This window comes from Loxodonta africana, chromosome 27 (genome assembly GCF_030014295.1).
Source record: "Loxodonta africana isolate mLoxAfr1 chromosome 27, mLoxAfr1.hap2, whole genome shotgun sequence".
NCBI lineage: Eukaryota > Metazoa > Chordata > Mammalia > Proboscidea > Elephantidae > Loxodonta > Loxodonta africana.
Window position 1 is genome coordinate 15,400,671 of NC_087368.1, and position 26,917 is coordinate 15,427,587.

Below are 26,917 nucleotides of genomic sequence, written 5' to 3' on the forward strand. Positions count from 1 at the left end.
TCATCATTACACTTTCTAAAATTTTTATTTCTTCTGTTTCTACATTCCCATTGTAGAAAATGCAAACAATTTAGAAAAGAAGAAGAAAATAAAAAGTTCCCCGAAATCCCACCATCAAGAAATACTATCACTAACATTTGGTGAACATCTTTGCAGACTTCTTAGGCATTCATGTTTTAAATATGAAATGCTATTTTTCAACCCGTGTTTTCTAAGCAACAATACGTAGTGGATCTCCGACATGTTCATACGCACCGTGTTTTTTAGCTGCCATGTTAGCTATTATCATTATCACTATGTGAAGTACAAATGCCTTGCTTGGTCTGTCATAAAAGTCTACAGAATCTCACTAAACCTACCTCCCTTTGTTTACTTCCACCTTACCTTGTAGGTACTGTCAATTTCTTCTCCCAGGGTGGGAGAAACTGACCTTGTAATTGAAAGGTCTTGGTTCTGGTGCTAAGCCCATTTGGACTCTGAACCACCACTTAAATCTCCTTAAGTTTCAATTTTTCTCTTCTGTGAAATAAAGGTTTTTACTATTTGTCCTGCTTGCCTTCCTTCATTCCATAAAGGGACTTCAGGACCTTTGCACTTGCTGTTCCCTCTGCCAGAAATGGTGCTAGAAACAGGGGAGACAACAAACCAGCTCCTGATCTCCTGGAGTCAATAGGCCAGTAGAGGAGACAGGAAATTACAAAACACTGCATCAAGGGTTGCCTCTACCCGGGTACTCTGTCTGTTCTCAACCCAGCATTCAGAGTGGTCCTTTGAATACATGAATCAAATCATGTCACTGCTCTGTTCAAAACACTTGAGTGGCTCTGAATTCACCAAAGTCCTCACAATTACCTACAAGCATCCATATGATCTGGTTGCCCATTACCAATCTATCTTCCTCTCCTACCGCTGTCTCCCTCCCTTCCTCCACTCCAGTCACACTGGCCTCCTTGCTGTTCCTCAAAACCACTAGGTATGCCTTTTGCCTCAGGGCCTTTGCACTGGCTGTCCTCTCTGTCTAGAATGCTCTTCCCCAAGATATCAACATGGCTTCCTCCTTGATCTCTTTCAAGTCTTTGCTCAATTGAAACTTTCTAGATAAGGCCTCTCCTGTCCATCCTATTTAAAATGAAACCCCATCCCTACTGCGGCATTCTGGATCCCCCTCATACTCTGCTATTATCACTTTCTAACTTACGATATACTTCACTCTTTATTCTGCTTATTGCCTTTCTCCTCCACTAGAATTTAAGCTCTACAAGGGCAGAAGTTTTTGTCTGCTTTGTTCATTGATATTTCTGCAGCGCCTAAAACAATGCCTGGCGTATAATAGGTGCTTAATAAATGTCAAATTCATTGGACAGAGTTGAACAGAGAAGGGAGAATGGAAGAGCTGCTTCATCACACAACTCCAGGGGGCACCCTTCACACTGTAGGCTGTGTGGATGGCACCCTCTGGAATTGCACAGTGCTCAGGCTACAGAGCTATATGAGGTGACTCTAACAGCAACCAAGAAACCACTTTGTCAAAAGGAACAAATCATTAAATGAAAATATTTTTTCTAATAAAAATATATAAAAACACCAAGAAGAAAGAAAAATCCAAATCCTTCAAACTAGAGATAATCTCCATTAAGATTTCTTCCAGATATTTCTCTATGCATATGTACACGTATAAATCTTCATTTGACTTAAGTGGCAGCATACCTGGCATGTTACACTAATATCTGTTTTACCCAATAATATATTATGATAAACTTTACAAGTCAATAAATACTGATTCTTATCATTGCTTTAAACCAGGGTTCTGGAAATTAAGGTCCATGAAACAACTCCAGTTGTTATAAAGTTTTACTGGAACACAGCTATACTCGTTCCTTTCTTTACGTATTGTCTATAGCTGCTTTCATGCTACAATGGCAGAGGTGATTATTTGTGATAGAAACAATATGGCTCACAAAGCTTAAAAATAGCTACTGTCTAGTCTTTTACAGAAAAGTTTGCTAGCCCCTGCTTTGTGGCGGAGTAGTGAATGGTATGAAAATATCATAAATGAATTCTTCCCCTATTGGTACACATGCAGTTTGTTACCAATTTTTGTTGATGAACAAGGGCATATGTACGTCTATGGACACGTGTCCAGTGTATCACCTTAGGATAAATTCCTAGAGTTGGATTGGCTGGATGAAAGCATGAGCTCTGTAAAGGTTTTTGCTACCCATGATCAAAATGCCCACAGAACAGCTGTACCAGGTGAATGAATCTGTTGTTCTCACTAGCACTGAAACATAAGCTCTTTGACCTCATCCATTTCTACCCTTTTGTGTTTTCTTTGTGTAATTTGGTTTTGTGTAGCTGGTTCAAGTAAATTGAGTTCCTTTTGAAAAAGTTCAACATGTATCAGCTCAACTAAGGGGATAAGACATTTCTGTCCCCATCCACGCCAGTGGCTTGCCAGAGTCAGGAGCATTCATGGTCAGGCAGCCCCAAAGAGAAAAGGCCAGAAATCTGGTGGGGAATGGAGAAGAGGAGAGGTTGAAAACTTAGTAGAGAGTAGCCAGGAGCTGTAGTAGGATACTTTGACCCTGCATTTGAAGCTGCCCTTTTGACACTGCAGATGTCTCCACTTCATCCTTATGACCTCATCCAGTAACTGAGAGTTTAGCTGCCCATGCATGACAACGGCAGCCTTTCTTCTTGTGTGCACATGTATCTCTGTCTCATTGGATTGTACCAGATTTTCTCACTGATTATCTAGGAAGTAAGTACAATCAATCTTTTCCTTAATTCTTAATCTTTATTACTGGCAGAAAAAAAAAAAATCGACATGAAATGAAAATGACAACAGATGAACCTACATGTGGCCAAAATTGCTATTGACTAAAAATTGACAGAAGGATCAAATTTTGACAAAATTTAGATCTGCAAAATTTGACCTCAGGGAAATTTGGATTTGGAAAACGAACGAAAATCACAACAGTTGAGATGCATTGAGGAAAAATATGATTCGAAAAACTGATCGAGGAATCCAGTGTAAAAACAATGAAAAATACAAAAAAAAAAAAATTCAATTCAAAGTAATTTAAATACAGTAAAAACACAGCTAACACTGAAAATAGCTTCATTGTGTTATATAAAATTATCAATCAAGAGATTAAACTGACTTACTTGCGATTACTCTGGAAAATATTTTTTTGCTGAAAATTTACCCATGTTGGAGATGAGCTATCTTTAGACACTGAGCTAGACTAACAACTTTCTACTCATTGCCCAAATCAAGGAAGCTTGTTCTGTTTCTTGTTCTTGTTATTTATTTTTTTAAAGACTTTTGGGGTCTCTGGAGCCACTAAGGTCCGAAGGAAAAGAAAAATGGAATCTACACCTACTTCTCACTTCTTGACTATCTCGTAACCAACATTTTGCATTTATGACCATAGTAAAAAATCTACTATCCAACTACTTTGAGCATCAGTGGGTACATGTCTGGCAGTAACGAACACCAAGATGTGACAAGAGAGTAACGCTGGCTGTGATGGTTAAGGTTATGTGTCAACTTGGCTGGGCCATGATCTCGGAGGTTTGGCAGTTATGTAACGATGTAATTTGGCAGTTGTGTCATGATGTAATCATTCTCCATTTTGTGATCTGATGTGGTCGTCCACCATTTTTGTACAACACCAATTTTCACATGATTACCTGGTCTTTGGAACTTAACCACATCAAAAAGTGAGGAGTGGGTGTTATTTTCTATCAGTTGTTCTGTGCAGAATCTTTTTTTTCAAGTAAATGGCAGCCAAATTTAACAATCCTTGTCTATTCATCTCTATCCCTAGAAGCCAAAAAGTTTTCTGCATACAGACATGGCATAACTACTATAGCTCTTTCTAACAGTTCCAAGGAGGCTAACATTATTGTACCATTTCAAAGCCGTTTTTTAATATTGTTTTTGTTGTTAGGTGCCATTGAGTCGGTTCCAACTCATAGTGACCCTATGTACAACAGAATGAAACATCGCCCTGTCCTGTGCCATCCTCACAGTGGTTGCTATGCTTGAGCCCATTGTTGTTGTTGTTTTTAATAGTGCATATTTAATAGCAATAAAAGAATATTTTACAATTTAATGACAATTTTAAGTGCAAGTTTTGTTTGGTTTACAGGCCATATTTTGCCAGTATATTTCTTTATTTTGTTTGGTTTTTGGTCAGGATTTTATTTGTCTTGTTTTTATTAAAATATTCTGTTTATTGAAGATTATACAGATATATAGCTGGATATACCTATCTATCTATCTATCAACCCAAACAAACAAGGGAGAGAGATGATAAAATGCAAAGATCAGGAACCACCTGTGACCTCTATAATGTGGCGCCAGTGTACAAGGGATAAGGTACATCCATTTTACTTTTGTTACAACTCCCTGTGACTTCATTTAAAAAGACATTTTTCCCAAAGTAAAATTATAAATGAAAGAAAATCTGGGAGGTGGGAAGCAAGGAAGTAAAAGTGCAAACCCAATTAAGCAACATCTAAAACACCATGAATGATTCAGTTACCTTCTGTTTCCCTCATCAGGACTGAACCTAGACCAGGACTTCACAATTCCAAAAAAGACCAGTCAAAAAAACCCCAAAACTGTTTGAAATGACTGTGGTCATGCAGGTGAAATTTGGTTTTCTTAACAAAACAAAATGAAGACTTAGTTTCTTGAGGGTAGAGTAGGTGTGTAGTTTTATCTCTATATTCCCAGCACTTAGTAAACAGCTGGCACAGAGTAGGAGCTTTTTGAGTAAATAAGTGGGTAAATTTTTTTTTTTAAGTGTAAACGAAAATCTCTCATTATTTAAGTACTTGAACTCATTTGTCTAACTCAGCAGTTCTCAGCCTTGGCTGCACATTAGAATCTTATAGGGACTCCTTTTCCCTTAAATTTTTATTGAAGTATTAAATACAGAAGACTGTACATATCTTGGAGAGTTTTTATAAACTGCTAGTACACTCTTGAATGGTTAAAATGAAAAAGATTGACAATATTTAGTGTTGTGGCAAGAAGGTAGAGCAACGGGAACACTTAAACATTGCTAGCGGGAATGCAAAATGGTACAACAGTTTAGAAGTTTCTTCTGATGTTGAACAGACAATTACCATGTGACCCAGCAACACTGCTCCTAGGTATTTACCCGAGAGAAATGAAAACATAAATCCATATAAAAACTTTTACATCAATGTTCGTAGCTTTATTTGTTATAGCCAACAGCTGGAAATAACCAAATGTCCACGAACAGGTGAATGGATATACAAAATGTGGCATGTTCAAAGAATGAACTTCTAATCAGAAGGAAGAATGAACACGTAACAATACGATGATTGTCAGAAATGCTATACTGAGTGAAAGAAAGCAGTAATGTTCAATTCCCTTTATATGAAATTCTAACATAAGCACAATTAATTTATATGGGCCAGAAGATCATTGGTTGCCTGTGGCTGAGACTGAGGGGGTATTTTGGAAATGTTGGAAACGTTCTATATCTTGACTGGAGTGTGTTTACAGTGGGGTAGGTATACATTTTTCAAATCTCATCAAACTTAAAATAAATGAATTTTATTGTATGTATACCTCAAAAAAGTTGATTTAAAAAAAAAAACTGTTGATTTTCAGAATCCACTCCAGAACAATTGAACTAGAATCTCTGGGATGGAAACTAAACATTGAACCAATTTAAAGAGGTCCCTGGATGATTCTAGAGTGGTGAACCATTGGCTTCAATTTTAAGAGAATATTGGGGGAGGGAGCAAACAAACAAAAAAAATTTTTTTTTAAAGGGAACGTGAAGGATCACAGGTGAATTTTATTTTCTGCTTTAATCTGTTCTCTATTTTCTGATGTTTTTCCATCATGAACTGTATTATTTTATTTACCTATTTTGTTTCTCCCAAATCTCTCAAATTTTGCTTTACCATTAATTTTGGTTTCTAAGTCCCCATTACATTGTTCAGATAAACCATTTCTGGACATTCATTCATTCAAGGTTAATTAAACATGTCCCACATGCAAAGGGCTGTTTTAGGAAAGAGCAAATAAGAACAAAGAAAGCTTCCTCTCCAGGCAATCAAAGACACAGAGTAAATGGATGCACACACTTCTTGTTATGTTGTTGTTGTTAAGTGCTATCAAGTCGGTTCCAACTCATAGCGACCCTATGCACAACAGAACGAAACACTGCCCGGTCCTGCACCATCCTTACAATCGTTGTTATGCTTGAGCTCATTGTTGCAGCCACTGTGTCAATCCACCTCGTTGAGAGTCTTCCTCTTTTCTGCTGACCCTGTACTCTGCCAAGCATGATGCCCTTCTCCAGGGACTGATCCCTCCTGACAACATGTCCAAAGTATGTAAGACGCGGTTTTGCCATCCTTGGCTCTAAGGAGCATTCTGGCCACACTTCTTCCGAGACAGATTTGTTCGTTCTTCTGGCAGTCCAATGGTATATTCAATATTCTTTGCCAACACCACAATTCAAAAGCCTCAGCTCTTCTTCGGTCTTCCTTATTCATTGTCCAGCTTTCACATGCATATGATGTGATTGAAAATACCATGGCTTGGGTCAGGCACACCTTAGTCTTCAGGGTGACATCTTTGCTCTTCAACACTTTGAAGAGGTCCTTTGTAGCAGATTTGCCCAATGCAATGCGTCTTCTGATTTCTTGACTGCTGCTTCCATGGCTGTTGATTGTGGATCCAAGTAAAATGAAATCTTTGACAACTTCAATCTTTTCTCCATTTATCATGATGTTGCTCCTTGGTCCAGTTGTGAGGATTTTTGTTTTCTTTATGTTGAGGTGTAATCCATACTGAAGGCTGTGATCTTTGATCTTCATTAGTAAGTGCTTTAAGTCCTCTTCACTTTCAGCAAGCAAGGTTGTGTCATCTGCATAACGCAGGTTGTTAATGAGTTTTCCTCCAATCCTGATGCCTCTTTCTTCTTCATATAGTCCAGCTTCTTGGATTATTTGTTCAGCATACAGATTAAATAGGTATGGTGAACTAATACAACCCTGACGCACGCCTTTCCTGACTTTAAACCAATCAGTATCCCCTTGTTCCATCCGAACAACTGCCCCTTGATCTATGTAAAGGTTCCTCATGGGCACAATTAACTGTTCCGGAATTCCCATTCTTCACAGTGTTATCCATAGTTTGTTATGATCCACACAGTTGAATGCCTCTGCATAGTCAATAAAACACAGGTAAACATCCTTCTGGTATTCTCTGCTTTCAGCCAGGATCCATCTGACATCAGCAATGATATCCCTGGTTCCACATCCTCTTTTGAAACTGGCCTGAACTTCTGGTAGTTCCCTGCTGCAGCCTCTTTTGAATGATCTTCAGCAAAATTTTGCTTGCACGTGATATTAATGATATTGTTCTATAATTTCCACATTCAGTTGGATCACCTTTCTTGGGAATAGGCATAAATATGGATCTCTTCCAATCAGTTGGCCAAGAAGCTGTCTTCCATATTTCTTGGCATAGACGAGTGAGCACCTCCAGCGCTACATCTGTTTGTTGCAACATCTCAATTGATATTCCATCAATTCCTGGAGCCTTGTTTTTTGCCAGTGCGTTCAGAGCAGCTTGGACTTCTTCCTTCAGCACCATCGGTTCCTGATCATACGCCACCTCTTGAAATGGTTGAATATCGACTAATTCTTTTTGATATAACGGCTCTGTGTATTTCTTCCATCTTCTTTTGATGCTTCCTCTGTCGTTTAATATTTTCCCCACGGAATCCTTCACTATTGCAACTCGAGGCTTGAATTTTTTCTTCAGTTCTTTCAGCTTGAGAAATGCTGAGCGTGTTCTTGCCTTTTGGTTTTCCATCTCCAGCTCTTTGCACATGTCATTATAATACTTTACTTTGTCTTCTTGAGAGCCCCTTTGAAATCTTCTGTTCAACTCTTTTACTTCATCAATTCTTCCTTTAGTTTCAGAGTCTCCTCTGACATCCATCTTGGTCTTTTCTTTCTTTCCTGTCTTTTCAGTGACCTCTTGCTTTCTCAATGGATGATGTCCCTGATGTCATTCCACAACTCGTCTGGTCTTCGGTCATCAGTGTTCAATGCGTCAAATCTGTTCTTCAGATGGTCTCTAAATTCAGGTGGGATATACTCAAGGTCATATTTTGGCTCTCGTGGACTTGCTCTGATTGTCTTCAGTTTCGGCTTGAAATTGCATATGAGCAATTGATGGTCTGTTCCACAGTTGGCCCCTGGCCTTGTTCTGACTGATGATGTTGAGCTTTTCCATCATCTCTTTCCACAGATGTAGTCAATTTTGACTTCTGCGTGTTCCATCTGGTGAGGTCCATGTGTACAGTCACCGTTTATGTTGGTGAAAGAAGGTATTTGCAATGAAGAAGTCGTTCATCTTGCAAAATTCTATCATTCGATCCCCGGCATTGTTTCTATCACCAAGGCCATATTTTCCAACTACTGATCCTTCTTCGTTTCCAACTTTCGCATTCCAATCACCAGTAATTATCAATGCATCTTGATTGCATGTTCCATCAATTTCAGACTGTAGCAGCTGATAAAAATCTTCTATTTCTTCATCTCTGGCCCTAGTGGTTGGTGCGTAAATTTGAATAATAGTCATATTAACTGGTCTTCCTTGTATACATATGGATGTTATCCTATCACTGGCAGTGTTGTACTTCAGGATAGATCTTGAAATGTTCTTTTTGACAATGAATGCAACACCTTTCCTCTTTGAGTTGTCATTCCCAGCAGAGTAGATTCTATGACTGTCTGATTCAAAATGGCCAATACCAGTCCATTTCGGTTCGCTAATGCCTAGGATATCGATGTTTATGCATTCCATTTCATTTTGGACGATTTCTAATTTTCCTAGATTCATACTTTGTACATTCCGGGTTCTGATTATTAATGGATATTTGCAGCTGATTCTTCTCATTTTGAGTCGTGCCACATCAGCAAATGAAGGTCCCGAAAGCTTTACTCCATTCACGTCATTAAGGTCGAGTCTACTTTGAGGTGGCAGCTCTTCCCCAATCATCTTTTGAGTGCCTTCCAACCTGAGGGCTCATCTTCCAGCACTATATCAGACAAGGTTCCACTGCTATTCGTAAGGTTTTCACTGGCAAATGAAAGGAAGAAGGACCCGACAGACTACTTCTTGTTATAAGAGGCTCCAAAGGTGATAGTAGACACAGGTGACAGGAGATAAGATGATGCTACTTTATTCTTGTGTGACTTTGGAAAATAATCTGGTAGTTTCTTAAAAAGTTGAAATGCACCTACCCAGACACTCAGTTCCTAGGTGTTTACCCTAAGGAAACGACAGCACATGTTAATACAAAGATTTACACATGAATGCTCAGAGTAGCTTCATTTTTCAAACCAAACGTTTCAAGCCAAAATGTGGAAACAACCCAAATGTCCATCAACTGAAGAATGGCTAAATTGTGATAAATCTATATTATAGAATACTACTCAGCAATAAAAAAGTAACTACTGATACATGGAACAACATAGGTGAATCTCAAAATAATTATGCTGAGTGAAAGAAGCCAAACGCAAAAGAGCATCTACCATGTGAGTCCATTCATATAAAACTCTAGGAAGTGCAAGCTAATATATAGTGACAGAAAGCAGGTTAGTGGCTGGGGTGGATGGAGAATGAATTACACAGAGGTGATGGAAATGTTTCTTATCTTGATTGCTGTGATGGTTTCACAGTTGTATACGTATGTCAGAACTCATCAAAACATACATCTTAAATATGTGTATTTTATTGTACATAAATTATATTACAATAAAGATGTTAAAAAGAAGAAAGAAGGGAGAGAGAGGGAAGGGAAAATGACATCAAACAAGGCTGCAAATGTACCTGAATGGGACCCATGGTCTCCAGTTTGTATCTCTGCCCAAAATTTTGTGGGCCTGGGCTAGGAAGAGGAATGTGGCGGACCCCCCTAGAGTTTGATAGCTAACAGGATAAGCAGCAATGGAGAGGTAGACTGAAGAGCTTGTTTGGATAGTAAACAAATGAAGGAAACATAGGCACGGTCACAGCATTTCCTGTCCTGGATGATTCTTTAGATTAAGTTAAAGTGATTATAATCACTTAAGATTGTTTTATAAAGGATTCCATTCATTAAAAAAAAATGTGTTTTAGGTGAAAGTTTACAGAGAAAATTAGTTTCCCATTCCATCGTTTGTACATAGTGTTCCATGGCATTGGTTGCTTTCCCCACAGTGTATCAGCCCTGGGTTCTTCGTTTCCTTCCCTCAGGATTTTCTACCCCTTCCTGCCTTCTCATCTTTGCTTTTGGACAAATGTTGCCCTTTCGATCTCCTATAATTGATTTTCCTAAGGAGCATAATCCTCTCTGGTGGTGTTTATTTTCTGGGCCTATTATTTGGCTGTCTATTTGTTTTTGACATGTTCCCAACTCAATGGCAGTGGTGGCCACCAAACACACCATGGGTCTATGTAAACCAAAACATTCCAAAGAAAGAGTGGAGCGAGGGAGGATTGAGGCTTAAAAGTGACAATCACAGAGTTTAGGGTAGTGGTTAAACTTGAGGGCTCTGTGGCCAGACTCCTGACTTTGCAGCTAACTAGCTCTGAGACCTCAGGCGAGACATTTTCATACTCTAAACATCTGTGTGCTTATCTGTGAAAACAGGGAAAATAGCTAACCTCATTAGGATGCTGTGAGGATTAAATGAGGTGAGCTTCCTAATGCAATTAGCACAGAGCCTGGCACACAGTTAAGTTTTAGCTCAATCTATTCTGAGTCATTTGTTTTTCCTCCCTCAAATACTAAGTTGTCCATTTTACATTCCAGACAGTTACAGCTTTTATGGACCCCAGTCAAATACCGCTATCCTCTGTGTTTAGAGAAACAGAGTCTTGGGCATATTAAGATTCATGATTTTTGAACTTACTACTGTATTTCTGATATTCATTTATTATTATCATTCTTGTTACAGGTATGAGTAATAGTAGTTAATTCCAAGGGAGTAAAAGGAACAATAACAGGCCATGCTTTTCTAAAAACCATAGGTAATATCTATTTTGAAAATTTGCCCACTGGGCCAAAGGCATGGTTGCCTGCAGGAGGCAAACACAGTAAATCTGCCTCCATATTGCCCATTCTGCCCCTTCATGGCCATGCCCCCTCCCTCTCCCTCAGCTTGCCTGCACTTGGCCTTGGAACCTAGCTTTGCCTCTGCAGTCACTCCTCCCTAAAACTCATTTCTAGCCACAAGTCTTGGTTTTCCGATTTAATTTTGGGCAATGCAATTCACTTTTCACCCTGTTCATAAGTCACTCTTGCCTGTGGGTAAGTGGCACTCATGGGCACAGGCTCAGTAGAGAAAGATGAACTGAGTCAACGAAATCCCTTACGGAAGTCAAGATGGACCTGACAAAAGTTGTTCTCCAAATCCAGTTATCCCCAAACTAAGGGTAGCCTGATATGATATAATGAGAGATCCCGGTATAATACAACAGTATTTCTCAAAGTGCATGCTCGAGAGAGCAGAACCACCGGGGGGACTTCTTAAAATGCAAATTACGAGGCCCACCCCAGACCTACAGAATAAGAGCATCTGAAAATGGGGCCCAGGAATCAGTCTCTCTGAAAAGAAATCCAGGCGCTGATTCAGATGCTCTTTGCCTTCCCTGTGAAAGGTATCATTAAGAAAACTGAACTTGTCATATGAAATAATGGGCTGATCTAATCATGAACGTAACCTTGAATGGTGAATGTTATTCTGTCAAAGACGGACACACTACCATCCAGAATGATGAGCAACCAAGTCATGTTCTGAGAAAAAAAAAAAAGTGTAGTCAGGTTTTTCTCATATAGCAGGTGTGCTGTTCAGATTTCCACTAGATAGGGGAACAGCTTAGGTAAAAAAGAAAATGGCCTCTGTATTTTAAATGATCCCTCTCAGTCTCACTGGTCCAGCTACATTTATTCAGGGGGGGAATATATTAAAAATTTTTAACAAGAGTGCAAGGGCATAAGGGACATACCCACTGTAGACACTGGTCTAGATGTACCAGTGCAAACTGGTGGCGTGTCAGCCCTTTCTTCTATAGTATATAACTTCACCAAGATTAAGACAAAATAGTGTGTATTGCCATCCATTTTATTTTGAGGGAAGACAATAGATGTGATTAGAGCCTTAATGTACTTCTGATAGATTTGTTTTCTGTAAAAAGGGCTGATTAAGGATTATAAAAACTCTTGACTTCCTGAACTGCTTGAAATGTTACTATTGCTTCAAATTCAGAAAGAGCCTTCATGACCTGAACCATCCCAGTCATACAACCATTTGTTCTATTGCTAAAGACCTAGTGAACGGGTATCTGGGAGTTTTATACGTGGGGAAAGGCACATTCCCGGCACGCTGCCTCAATGGAGGTGCAGATAAGATACAAAGCCTTCGTGTGCTTTGGGAGAATGAACTGGAGATTCAACTAGAAAACTTTGTTTCAGACCAGTTAAAAAAGTGAAATATAGCTACCGCAATTGAATTGTACAGTGGTAGCTTCAACTTCTGTACCAGGAGACAATTTTTGCATTTTCTTGGGTAATCCCACAGCTACAGCCATATTGGACAGATGTTTTTAACTCTAAATGCAATACAGAATTACCTACCATTTCTTCGCTATGCAGATTGAATACTTTGTGTGAGCATTCAAAAATGCATGTTTATAGTCTAAACTTCTTATGGTTATTGTTTTCTACCACCAAATGTACTGTCTACAGATGGAAAATTCAGTCTTAGATGGGTGGTGAGGAATTGCTCAGAAGAATCAGTCACGCACAGACACACACATTACACATAACGTTGAGATGGGCTAGATTACAGAGTTATCAAAATATGTACAGGAGCAATCCTCATCTAGAAGAAGTGTTTCAGGGATTCCCAACGATCATACTCAACAGCTGGTCCTATCTGCAAGACTTGGTCAATGGAGAACACTGCTGCTTTTCTCCCCGTTCTGGTTCCCCACACACTCTAGCGCCATCTTGGTGAAGGCAGAGTGGCACGCAGCCTTAGCACTGCTGCTCCGTATTACCCCCCAACGACAGCAATGAAAGCAGGCGAGACGACCAAACAACACGGCAGCCCATTTTTATGAGTTTACCTTTACAGGCAACCTAGAGAGTTTCAGAGGGGGAAGGAGTAGGGAATTGCTGTGGAGTATTTATTTTTCAAAGTTAATGGGTTCCTTGCAATAAGGATGCTAACCTATATTGAAGGTTATTTTTTTTTTTACAAAGGTACCGTGTTCTTGGGGGAAAAAAAAAAGCATGCAAAATACACTTCGTACAGGGGTGTCCCATGCTTCTGGAATCACTTGATTTTGTCATACTTCAACTTTTTACAAAAAAGCGCTATACAGAATTTCTTTTACAATCCCAGAGACTTGGTTTTGAGATTTTTGTTGCAATCGTAAACTGCAAATATGTTGAGATATCATCAACGCAGGTTTAAAGATGTATGGAGCCTGGTTTTAGAGCCTCAGTAATATTGTTACTTAGCTTGGACAGGGCTAACCAAATGTTCTGGATAATGGTTACTGTAAAGACACATACATAAAAAAAAAAAAAAATACATGCATGCATATTTAAGGATTACCAATTTTAAACAATTATTCATTAAACATCAAAATTGAATCTTTGCTGATGACACTTGCAGAACCTTGTTATCTTAATCAATTTTCTGTTAATAAGTCAGTCACAGAAAGATTTGTCGCTGATGAACTGTAGCATAACAACGTCCAGAGGGAGAGTTTCCTCTCCCACGGCTCCAGCTTATAGAATTGGTAATACTGGAGCTAGAAATGGAAGCAGGGGTAAGCACTAATTTTTTGATGCATGCTCATATGAAGTAAATGCAATATGAGAAATCTAAGCTCTATCAGACAATTCTAATATCTTGAAATAAAAAGGGTCAGAGAGATTAAGCCCAATGTGTGCAGCAGACGAAAGGATTTCAGGGTCCAGAATGAAAGGGCCCTCGGCCATGAGAATTCCAAGGTGGGGATGTGTTCTCCAACATTCCTACTAGGTGCTGCTCCGTGGATGCACTGAGATGGAGTCCACTGTCAACCATTTCCAACCCAACATAAGAGGAATTATTTTTTTCATGAAAATCCGTTTCTTAACTTCACAACAGGAAACAACAAAAATACAGTGTTTCAAAATTTGCTTTTATAAACCAACTCTGCCAGACTAGTAAACTGAACTATATTTATACTTTTAAATCTCAAAGATCTAAGCCTCATCACCCAACAACTAAAAAAAAAAAAAAAAACAACCAAAGCCACCCCATAAATCATTTCTTTAGATATGAAATGAATAAGTAGGTCAAAAACACTTTTGGAAAAAAAATTTCTTTATTTCTATTTGTTCATTTATATAAAGACAGTATCAGTAATAGGTAATACAAACATATTTTTAAGTTTAAAATTAATTTTTCATTTTGAAAGGTTCAGGACTTTGTCTTTTCTTTCTACCTTACTCTTTTAAATACTTCACTCCAACAAATTAGCAGACAAATAAAAAGCATATTCCCTTACTTTTCCTTAGGGTCATATTGGACGAATTAGAATTTAATGTTTAGAATTTAGGTACCGTTTACAGTAAGCTGGAGATTTAATCATAGAATGATAGATGTGAGAATGTCATTAGTTCACACATTAAAAAATAGAGTTTAAAAAGGACAAATTTCAGGGGAATTTCTAGTTTTAAGTTTAAGAAAGTTCTCTTAGGTATCCTTGAAAGTTTAAATATTTTCCTTCAGATTCAGAATGAAAACAACAGGAATTATAGATCATAATGGGTACTGGTGACATGGCCCAAAGTAGCTACATTAAGTTAGGGATAAATGGAGTCTCCACATTTTAGGGAAGGGGCTGATGGAAAAAAAAAAAAAAAAAAAAAACCCCACCAGGGAGCCACTTTAAACTCATGTCCATAGCAGGTCAAATGATGCTGATACTATTTCCTTTAGAAAGGTACTATGTCATCTCTGTCTTTCTGAGGGTTAGTTCCTGAACTGCTCACATGGCTACTTCTCTTCTTTGTATCAGCAGTTCTAGGAGCAAACCTCCCAGGGGAACAATACTACAGACTGGAAAAGCAAGACTGCACAGGGGCTCTAATGCTTTAGCTGCTCATCAGGGTATCCACGGAGGAGAAGACCTAATCTCACTCTGACTCCAGGATATTCTTGGAATAGTAAATAACTTCTTTGGTTTAGAACTGTTAATACTACCTACTACTTTGACTCTCCTGGATGTATCGTACTTTTTAAATAAAAAATGTGTAACAAGCTAACAAACAAAAATAAAAAATCTACTTGCTTTATAACAAATAACTAATATTTTAATGTTTTTACAAAAGCAATTCCTTTCAGGTACTCTGATTAACTTTTAAGTGACATAAAAAAGTCTCAGCATTCTTTAATACCAATATTTTGCACAATTTAAGATACAGCCATTGAGTTTAACCTTTTAAGGAAAAAAAAAAAGAATGGTAACTCACTAAGAAGCTTATGTAACTAGTAAAGTTTAGTTTGTTTTAGATTTTTTACAAAAATTAGGCCCAGAATTTTAGTTATCCTAATTACCATCCCAATCAAATAGAGTATCTATGTGTGGATTCTAGATAACAGGTAAAATATCTTGAACTAATAAATATAAGACCCACTGATTGGACTGTTTGTTCAGAATCTGTTTTTACTGGGTTTAGATAAGGAAGCCTTCAATTAAGCTAATTATACATTGAGTTCCACTGATTAAAAATGAAGTTTGAAAAACTCTGCTTTTGTGGTAAATTTCTAGACAAATTATAAATGCGAAGTACTGTTTGTAGGTACTTGTTGGAGAAGTGAAATGCTGGTATACAAACTATCAAAATTCTGACCTTTCAAAACAATAGGTTCTTAAAACAATTTTTTGAAAATCAGCATTTTCTTTTAAACACTTAAAATGTCAACTTCAATTAAAAAAATCCTTACAGATAAATCTTAAAGTTATTCCTTCAGTATCAATTATTCTTAACGTTTAACTATATATTCAACACAGAACCAGTTTCTAAATAAACTTCTAATGAAGAACAGTTTCAATGTAAAATAAAACTAGGTAACCTAAATTGTACATAAAATATGCATGTGATTTATCAAAATTCAGAATTAAATTTGTATAACAATGAAAAACTTTGTCTCTTCTTCAAAATCAGCAACCCCCTGAGACTAGAAAGTTAGCAGAGAGGGTCAAACAGATTTAAGCACTGCCCGGCTTCTTCTGAAGTGATGTACTCTTTTATCCTAGAAAAGAAATAGTCCTTTTTACTTTCCCTTGAAAATTTTCTATTATCACTATGACCTAAGAAAGATGCAAAATACTTTAAAGCATTTATTTTGGATTTAAAACCGGTATAAATAATGAGAATAAAGGTGATCCTTTGAGGAAGCATTCCTGAACTTTGTGATAATGAATGTACCACGGTGGCTAGTTTTATCCAATAGTTAATTAAAAAAGAAATACCAGTAAACTCAGAAATAGAGGACTTAAAAAGAGTCAATATCATTTTATACACAGTCTTAGTTAATGATTTGGCAATAATGTCCCATAGACAGTTGGTGGAAAATGTATGTAATTATTAAAAGTATTATTTTTACTAAGTGAAGTGCATCTCTTAGAAATGATAGCTTGAAAATAGCAGTCCAATCTGAAATCCCACGCTTTTAGGTTAAAAGATGTAAGTCTTGTTATACTTAAAGGAACTGGCTCTTTCTCACCTACAATGGAAACACATCACTCTTTGCGAAGGAGAAAAATCAAAAATACATGCAAAAATTTTCTATCACTTTGTGGCCTAGAGATGTGCAAAGAGATGGAAGTGAGGCCTTACAAAGAGAAATGGGGGTGTGTAAACCAGTAAAAATTTTCTGCTCTACACATAGTCAGCTTAACTGTGCCATTTTCCTAGGGATTAAATCAGGCTGTGATATAAAGAAGAGTGACTTCTAGAAGGGCAATATCCTATTTAGGGTATAAAAAGATAAAGCCTAGAAAAGCAGTCAAACTCAAATATCTTCAGGGAAAACCTGACTATGAAGAGGCTGGACAACAGAGAGTATAATTTATTATGGGAACAGTGTAAAACCAGCCTCAATGATTCTAAATTCAATGAAAACAACAACACATTTAGCCAATCAAAATAGGTAAGGATGCCAGAGAACTACACGCTGCCAACTCCTGACTCTTAACCCAGAGGTTGCAGAAAACTCTGTGAAGTTGGAAGGGAGGCTTTTGTCTAGGTGAAAACTCAAATTTAAAGACTTTATTTTACACTTTCCATACAAATGATAAATGCTACCTATTCACTTTGGGTAAGGTAAGCTAACATACAACCCTGCTTCGTTCTTTTCTAAATTGTACTATGTAGATTAAAGCAGTAACAGGATAAATGTCAACTTTAAATGAGTATTTTTCTCCCTGTTGCAAAGATGGTGAGAACTCCATCACGCTACAGCTGCCTCTACTCTTCTATATTATAGGAGGTTCTTAGTATATCCTTTATAAAGGCTTTCTAAGCTTCATCCTATGTCCATTCACAGATGAAAAAAAGCTATTTTCCTTCCCGTTTAAGACAAAAAGCAATGGTTAAAAAATTCTCTTTGAATGTAAAATGGTGCAGCTGCTTTGCACAGAAGTCTGGCAGTTCCTCAAAAGATTAAACATAGGGTTACCATATAACTCAGTAATTCCATTCCTAGTTATATACCCAAGAGAAGCAAAAACATATGTCCACACAAAAACTTGTACATGAATGTTCACAGCAGTATTATTAAAAAAGTGGAAACAACCTAAATGTCTATCAGCTGATGAATGGATAAACAAAATGTAGCGTAAACCCAAAATGTAGCATATACATTATAAACAAGAATGAAGTACTTATATATGCTACCACATGGATAAACCATGAAAACATTACGCTAAAGAACACAGTCACAAAAGATCACATGTTGTATGATTCCATTTACATGAAATGTCTAGTAATAGGCAAATCCACAGACAGAAAGTATACCAGTGGCTGCCTAGGGCTGGAGGCTTTGGGGGGGAAACGGGAAGTGACTACTTATGGGTAGGAGGTTTCTTCTCGGGGTAACGAAAATGTTCTAAAGTTGATTACGGTGATGGTTGCACAACTCTGTGAATATACTAAGGACCGCTGAATTGTACACTTTAAATGGGTGAATTGTACGGTATATGAATATCTCAATAAAGCTATTAAAAAATTTCCCTTTACTAAGCACAATATCCCTCCCCTATCAGGGTGATGGAAACCTTGGTGGCGTAGTGGTTAAGTGCTACGGCTGCTAACCAAAGGGTCTGCAGTTCAAATGCGCCAGGTGCTCCTCAGAAACCCTACTGGGGAGTTCTACTCTGTCCCTACAGGGTTGCTGAGTCGGAATCGACTCGACGGCACTGGGTTTGGTTTTGGTTTTTGGTATAGAGTAATACAGGGTTGCTGTGAGTCAGGATTAACTTGACTGGAACAGGTTTGGTTCTGGTATCAGAGTTAGTCTTTTTCATATTCACAGACCTGTAGCCCTGCCTCCGAACTTTAGACGTGTAAAAACTGGAGCGTAAGAAGATTTAAGTGATTTGTCCAAGGTGGTAGAACGAGAAACAGAAACCAGTACTTTAAGTTCAAATACCCTCATTCTTTTCCACTTCACCAACTCTGACTCAACTTCCATTTCTTTCCAGTGACTGCTTCCCTTTACCCTCCTCCCCCCAAACTGTTCACAATTGATTGATCTATTTCTTCTCTGCTCTCTTCTACGTTATTTATATATTCTTAAGTTTTGCATTTTCTATCTAGAATTTTCTCTTTTACTGTTTGGTCAAGTCAATATTCTTTTTCAACTCTCTTCTTTTACAAATCCTTTCAATTCTAAATTTCTGTTAAAGGCTTCTTCCCTAAGGACAAACTGCACCATAGGAAGGTTTGAGCAGCTTAAATACACTAAGGTAAAAACCACTCACAATGATTTACTACGTCAGTCCAATGTCAACAGTTTCATTACATGTTCTAAGTAACCTCGAAATACATATATGACAGAAAAAGAAGACGCTTCAAATCTGACAAATGTATTTTTTCAAGGATATTATTCTTCCATACCTTGAAGTAGTCATCCTGGGTAACAAGAGAGTTTCTCAGTCGGCTCTCTGGATTAAATAGACAAGATACCACAGTCTGTATGCTTCGGTCCACCGATTTCTGAAACAAAAGTTTCCAGTAATTTAATGACTACGCCTCCTTTTACTCACTGTTGACAAGGAGTTTGTTTTTGGGGTGGGGAGAAGTTCAATGAGCATATGCTTATTTTCAAAGAATTCCTACATAATTAGTAATTTTTACCACATACGTATGTAAGTTTTCTGCCAAATAAAAGAAATATTTTAGAACCTTAGTGACAGAATACTGGTTAAAGAAAAAAAGACAGACTTTATTCGAGCCCTGAGGTATTTTTCTTAGGGCTCTTTCATTTTTCCTGTTAAATAAGAAACAGTGAACTTCAATATTTCAAGAAATAATATCCAGAACAAAACTTGCTAATTATACAGTAAGCTATGTTAGTTTTTTTTTTCCAAAATTTTAATTATGTATCAAATCAGGAAATTATTTCACCCATGGCTGAGTAGTTCTCAAAACTTTTTCCACTGGGAAACACATGGATAAAATGCACACACTCAATGGGAATCAGTCAGTGACACGCATATTCTCAGCACATGAGCTATATTCACACTCCCACCCATTCAAGAAGAGAAGAAAATGCAAGAAGGAGAGTATTATTATAGAAATCTTTTCTAAATGATAAAAATAAACTGCTTATTTCAGTATTTTGATTATTATTAGTGACTTTACCACGCTTGAGAACTGCTCCCATGTGTGTTACAAAGAGCATACCATAAGGAACTGTGTATTACTACTTAGCTAAACAAATGTTTAAATTGGCAAAAGAGCAGATAGATAGAATTTATCCTAATCTCTCTTTTGAAGAACAGAATTCTTGAGGAAACTTGCCCACTGCATGTTGCTAAATCATATTAACCAATATTTATTAAAGAACAGAAAAAAAATGAAAATTTAAAAGAAAGGAATGCTGAGTATGAAACTTCATGCATCTGTTGCAAGTCTGGGGTTTGAGGGTGTTTGAAATTTGTCAGCATTTACAAGGACTGCTGAGTTATTATTACATAAGCTCTGTAATGTTTACGGCTTCCATATATAAATTTGGGTAGAGATACTTGCTTTTCAAAAAGCCATTATTAAAACTTGAAAGAATAAATATTAATAAACAAAATTAGATGTTTGCCTTTTGTGGGCCATTTCCAGAGGATGGAGTAGCTTCATGAACTGAGCATTCGCTTGTCAAAACTTCAGTTCCTGGATCAACTTCATTACAGTGGTAGTTAACAGTTGTATAAGCCTACATTTAAAATGATAAAAGTGTAATTGAAGAGATATACAGATACATTTCTGAACTATTTAATCTTTAAAATGGTGAGCTGACATTGAAGTTTAACTGTGGGTTATGTTTAAATGCAATAAAAAAAAATAGGCAGCCTTTTATTTTGAAATTGTCTTCTAAGCGCCAACATAATCAGAATTAGAAGGGCTCTAAGAAAAAAAAAAACTCCAATATGTAGTAAGGGAGTGCCTGGGAATTTTCACACTTTCTACATCCTTCAAATATCCAATCCTACTAAAAGACAGACAGTACCTCAGGGGTTGTAGGCAGCACTCCCCTTTGTTTTACTCCTTTTCTTACTTAACAGTATTACCAGTAATAACATCCAGGTTTCTTTTTAACAGAGTTTCTATGGGTAGCAAAACCAGAAGCAGATTCTAGGCAGATTCAATGCTAATGCTAAATTCATATTAATACAACCTTTCTTGGGTTATATAGTCTATCAACAAGTAACTGAGCACCTATTGTGTGTACAGCAGCCACTGCTTTAAGCACTCGAACAACCTGGGAAACAAAACGTATAGTTTCTCTCATGGGAGTACATAATCAGATTAATAAAAAACCAAAAAGCACATTTTAAAATATTTCTAAGCCTGTATGATATGGCAAAAGGCCAGGAGATATACGCTAATTAAGTCAGAAAATACATCTTAATAAAGAACAGGAGGTATATGTCTGACTAATTCATTTTACCGGAGGTATAACAAAGCTCCTTTGTTCCCCTGCAGGCCACTGCGGTGGCATCTTAAAAAAAAAAAAAGGAACAACAATTATTTAAATATTCCCACACATTTTATCAAAAATATGAAATCGATAATGTCCACGTATTTGTTATGTTGGCTCCTTGAACTTACTATAACAAAAGAAACAGAATAGAAAAAAGTAGTACCTTATGTTTCTAATATCTGAGGTTCTTAACATTATTTTCATATATAAGCCCGACCTTTTTCTCAATTTTCTGGAGTTGGCTTTCAGGAAAATCAAAGATAATAGCTTCCTGAATTTCTTACCATAAATATGGCCCTAGGTCATACATATGGTCACATCTATGGGAAGAAATTCAGAGAACTACTATCTTGGAACAGCCTGCTCCAACACTATTAAATACAACTAGAATTCAATGCTCTAAGAATTTAGTAATCAATTTATATCAACCTATTTATTCCCCTAGAAAAATCTGTAGAGTCAGCCTGGATACTTCAGCTATTTGGCAGCAAAGATGGAAGAATATATACTGACATACAGAAGGGGACATCAAGTCTTAGAAAATAGTTCTACAGGAAAGTTTGCTACATAATATTCCTGTCAAAATACCAATTCTTTATTTCTAAGTAATATAAAAAGTTCTAATTCTAGATTAATTCTTTTCTTCCTTAAATTTTAGGCATACTTCACTAGCTTAAATGACAAACTAAAGGACTCAGTAATGTCCCGACATAAATCATTTTGTATTCTCTTAAATTACCTGATAATTATATACCGGCAGTTGATATCCAGTGATGACCTGAACTGGTGAACTTGGATAAGGAGGGTATGCCTGAAAATAAAGTTTACAGAAAGACTATATTAACAACGTAAACAGAAAAAATAACTAAATAAGGAATATCATATCCAATATAAAATATCAAATTAAATATTAATAAGGTCACCTTTTTCTACATGCAATGATACATGATTCTATTTGAGTTTAAGTCTAACCTCATACAGAAAAAAATGTCAAATGTTGGCCTTCTGGGTGGGGAAGAAGAGGGGAAAACTGATGAGAAAAGTGATTTTGCCAGCCTGAGTTTATCTTATTTATTTATCCCCACCTAGAAGTTCTTTCTCATACTTGTCATAAGGCTCTATTAGGTCAGATTTCCATGATAACACTGTATTAATGCATCTGCTGCTTCTCTGTAAAAATACTTTCAGGCAGTTTTGCATTCCACTGATAACATTGTGGGGAAATGTGTAGTCCTCCTACAGACTTTTGGCTCTTTCTGTATTTCACTTCTAAAAATTAAGGGCAGTATATATATAATCCAAAACTGGAAGCGTGAGTACAATGTCTTACATGTTTCAATATATACTGATAAGTAAACACATATAAATACACCCAGAATAGGTAATGGCTCACAGTAAATGTGAGGAACAAGTAGGGTTTTTCTTCCAGCCATGTTCAGAGCCAGAAAAATAAGATATATCCTACACTTCATATAGATAAGAAAATGTAAATTCAAAAGAAAGATACTGCAAAACTATTTTGCTATTACTTTCTTTGTTTTCCTCCAAAAAAAAAAAGTCTTTTAAGTTGAAAAAAGTAAAACTAAGAAGGAAATAAAGGTTATCTCTTATCAACAGGAAATAGTTAAGTATGCCAAATCCCACTTTATTAAAATAACTAGAACCAGACAAATTATATGCCAGAAATTCAGAGTTTACAAATATAGTCAAATCCATCAGAAACCTACTCATCCTAGAGCTAGAATATACTCAGGAGTCAGCTATCTATATAGGAAGCATCTGGAAATCATTTCAAATAAGGAATAGCTAGAAAAACTGCTAAGCTTGTAGAAGAAAGACAGGCAGACACATGAGGAAAGCTGTCTTAAAATACTCTAGCAATATGGAGGAAAAAGAGGAAGAAACTTGTTCTACATGGCTACAAAGGCTAACAAGCTATACAGAAGCAGATTTTAGCTTAGTTTAATACACTAAGAATGACAGATTTCTAACAAAGGTAATAGATTTCCCATCATTCAAGTATTCAAGCAGACTGTATTGCCATTTGTTAGGGAAGCTGGGGCTGTAATTCCACTGAGGGTAAGAAGTGAGACCAGCTTACTTTTAAGGTGCCTTCCAGCTCTAAGATCTCTAGTACTATAACAAACAAACAACAAAAAACAACCAGGAATGTAGGTAATTCTTACCTGAACGTATTGCGTTATAGGGTTCATCATAGTTGGAGGCTGCATGTAAGCTTCGGTGTTTGGATTACTCCAGACACTCTGAAACTGTGGTGGCGGAGGAGGATTGAAAACCAAAGGACGTGGCTGCATATGATAAGCACCTTTTTAAACAAGAAAACAAGTTCTATTTTTAATTCTCTGAAAAGCTACACTTGCTGTCAACAACAATTTCTACCTTTACTCACACAAATTTTGTTTCCTGATTGCAGGGCCCAGTTTTAGCTTTTTACCATGGAAATTTATCTGTGACTGAAAATAAAACAATAACAAAATTAGAATTAATTTTCAAGCCTTTACTTCCAAGACTTCAGTAAACACCCCTGTTATGGATTGAACTGTGTCCCCCAAAAATATGTGTTGTAAGTCCTAACACCTATACCTGTGGATGTAATCCCATTTGGGAACAGGGTTTTCTTTATTATGTTAATGAGGTCATATCCATGTAGGGTGTGTTTTAAACCAACTGCTTTTGAGATATAAAAGGAGATTAGGCACAGAAGCAAAAGAGCAGGGATGGGGAAAGACATATGCCAGGTGGAGATTGTCATGGGATGCCAAGAAGAACGCTAGAGAAGCTGAGACAAGGATTTTCCCCAGCCAGAAAGAGAAAGCCTTCCCGGAGAGCCAGAGCCCTAAATTTGGACTTTTAGCCCCCTAAACTGTGAGAAAATAAATTTACATTCATTAAAGCCAATCCCTTGTGGTATTTCTATTATAGCTGCACTAGGAAACTAAGACAACCCCAAGTACCCTCAGGTTCCTACTATGCGAGATCAGTGGTGAGAAGAGACCAAATCAAAATTTATCACCATGAAGCTACCTTATTTACTCTCACTACTGCAGTCAAGTGTTTTGAGGTGCCAAATGGATTTGATAAAACCATCTTTTCACCCTGTTTTCATCCTGTCCTGTCTCTTGTTCATGAAGCTAGGTATCCGGTCAAAATTAAACAGGTTCTCACAAGTTATGTAAGATTCTGTTAAGACTGAATTTCAAGCAGAAAGTGTATCTTTCTCCACATTTTATATAATACTCAATATAGTCAACACTCAAGCAATACTCAAAATTACAGCAATAGGCTACATAAGAGATTTTTTTCCATGAGATTACTTACTTCTACTATCTTCTGCACATCCACATCATTATAAAATGAAACAAATCCATAGCTAAAAAGGCAGATAAAGGAAGTGTAAAATCACCACCATACAATACATAGATAAAAAAAAAAAAAAAAGAACGAGTTATATCAAGTAATCAATGTTAGAAGGTACTCAGATTAAGGTAGTGTGAGAATCCCTTTCATTAGCAGAGAAGTCATTCCTACGAACCCAAATTTAACCTATTATTTATGGCACCATGATTAAAATTTAAGATACTGTGCAACTTGAGAAGAAAATAATTGTTTATAAAACTGGTCGACTTACGCTAAATAAACTATATGTTATACTTAAATACGAAATTAGGAAAATGATTAAAAGATCTGGCAGCAAACTTTTATTCTCTACATGAAACAAATTAACAAAGCAACAAATTTCACTTATATAAGAATACCAGTTTCAAAGACTTCTTGACATTTTATAGATGCTAAAGTTAAAACGTTGTCAAGTTGATTTCAACTCATAACACCCCATGTGTGTCAGAAAAGAGCTGTATTCCATAGGGTTTTCAATGGCTGGTTTTTCAGAAGTAGATCTCCAGGCCTTTCTTCTGAGGTGCCTGTGGGTGGATTCAAACTGCTAACCTTTTGGTTAGAACTGTTTACACCACTCAGGGGCTTTATAGATGCTAGGCTTCAGATAATTTTGATAATTTATACTGAAGGTATATTTTACTCACCCTTTGGACACACCAGTTCTATCCGTGATTATCTTCACTTCTTTTACCGAACCATATCTAGCAAAGAAACTTCTAATTTCGCTTTCATCCATCTATGGAAAAGAATTTAACTTAAAGAATAAAAATTCGGCATTTAAATTTTTTGAATTTTACTATAAAAAAGGCTTGGTGAGGTGGAAGTGTCTCTTCCAAGCATCCTCATACTATCTGTAGCTCTTTGTTAAAGATATTTCTAGTCCCTATGGGTTAAACATAAAACCAAATAAAAACTGGCATGAACTACAAAAAAACCTTAAGTTTGCAACAGGGCCAAAATTCCATTATTCACATTATTTATATTAAGATAAAAATAAAATATGAATACCATACCCTAACATCAATTCCACCAACAAAAACAGTGTTCGGCATGATTTTGCCTTCTGGTAAAACATAGCCTTGGCTGGTTGTAGTTGACGAGGACTGGGTGCTGGCCTCTCTGGAGACTGTTGAATTTGGAGTCTCAGGGTTTGCAGCAGACTGTAATTTGGAAAGCAGACAACATAACCACATACAAAAACAAAAACCATATAATGTGAAATATAATTTTTATATTTTAAATACAAAATATTTTTATATAATTATTTTCATTATAAACTAGTCATCAATACAGCTTAGTTCAGGTTCAAGATTTAAATCAGAGTAGATTAGCACAAAATTCTAACAAAAGGATATAGTACTTTCTTAAATGCAGCGTTGTACATTGTCATCTCTTATACACTGCTGTGATAAAATACTGAGTTTATACTGAGTTCATGAAAATATTTTGTGAATTGATAAAAAAATTAGAAAGTTCAGATCTGTAAAAACTGAATTTATTCAAACCATTCTGTTCTATGCCAATAAACAAGTTTCATTTTACTAAGTACATTAATAAAAAGCTTTTAAAAAAAAAAACATTTAAAAAAAAAAAAAAGTAAAAGCCACATCAAAATAAAAACAAATATCAGCGTTTTAAGCCAATTTGTTTTGCCTCGCCTCTCTATTCACCAAAATTAACACAGAATTTATAGCATTCCCTTCTGAGTATGCCTACTTTACTTTGGAAATGGATTATGAAAATACTATTTGCTCACGTATTATCGCTCCTGCTAAAAGAGGCTTAAAATCCTCTTTTCTAATGCTAGGATCCTTAAAGCATCTTTTGAAATAATGTTTTTCTTTCTGAATAACACCAATTCAGTCCCACTAGTAATGCTAATTTTCACGGGGGCCTGGGAGATAATTGATACCATCTTTAAGATTTAGAAAAACCCGTAAAACTCATCATTATTTTTCCGGATTCTGGTAAGAATCTGTCTTTAGTCTTCCCACAGTCAACTCTAAGGTTAATGTAAAATTTTCTGAAACAGAATTTACTGGTAATATATACGTTGGGAGAGGCGGTACAACATAGTGTAACAAAAACTTATTTAGTCAGAAGATCTAGGTTCATGTCCCCTACTAGGTAATACGCCACTTACTTGCCAGCTGTGTATCTCTGAGCAAATTGTTTT

At 36.6% G+C, this 26,917-nt stretch overlaps 1 protein-coding gene and 1 long non-coding RNA gene across 3 annotated transcripts in view; one reads left to right on the forward strand and one right to left on the reverse strand.

Moving 5' to 3' along the window:
- Positions 1 to 15,582, forward strand: part of LOC111752165 (uncharacterized) — a 79,163-nt gene extending 63,581 nt beyond the window's left edge. For both annotated transcript variants that reach the window (XR_010319570.1, XR_010319571.1), the window contains exon 5: positions 57 to 15,582. This is a non-coding gene — a long non-coding RNA (uncharacterized LOC111752165). The remainder of the gene's footprint in view (positions 1 to 56) is intronic.
- A 586-nt stretch (positions 15,583 to 16,168) lies between these two features.
- DAZL (deleted in azoospermia like) lies at positions 16,169 to 25,934 on the reverse strand. Its single transcript, XM_010595567.3, has 10 exons — positions 25,755 to 25,934; positions 25,386 to 25,477; positions 24,664 to 24,715; positions 23,735 to 23,798; positions 23,511 to 23,650; positions 22,064 to 22,135; positions 21,292 to 21,342; positions 20,443 to 20,556; positions 19,245 to 19,343; positions 16,169 to 16,377 (listed from the first exon to the last, which is right to left on the reverse strand). The coding sequence occupies exons 1-10, from the start codon at positions 25,932 to 25,934 to the stop codon at positions 16,324 to 16,326; spliced, it is 918 nt and encodes a 305-aa protein (XP_010593869.2). The 3' UTR covers positions 16,169 to 16,323.
- Positions 25,935 to 26,917: the final 983 nt, after the last annotated feature.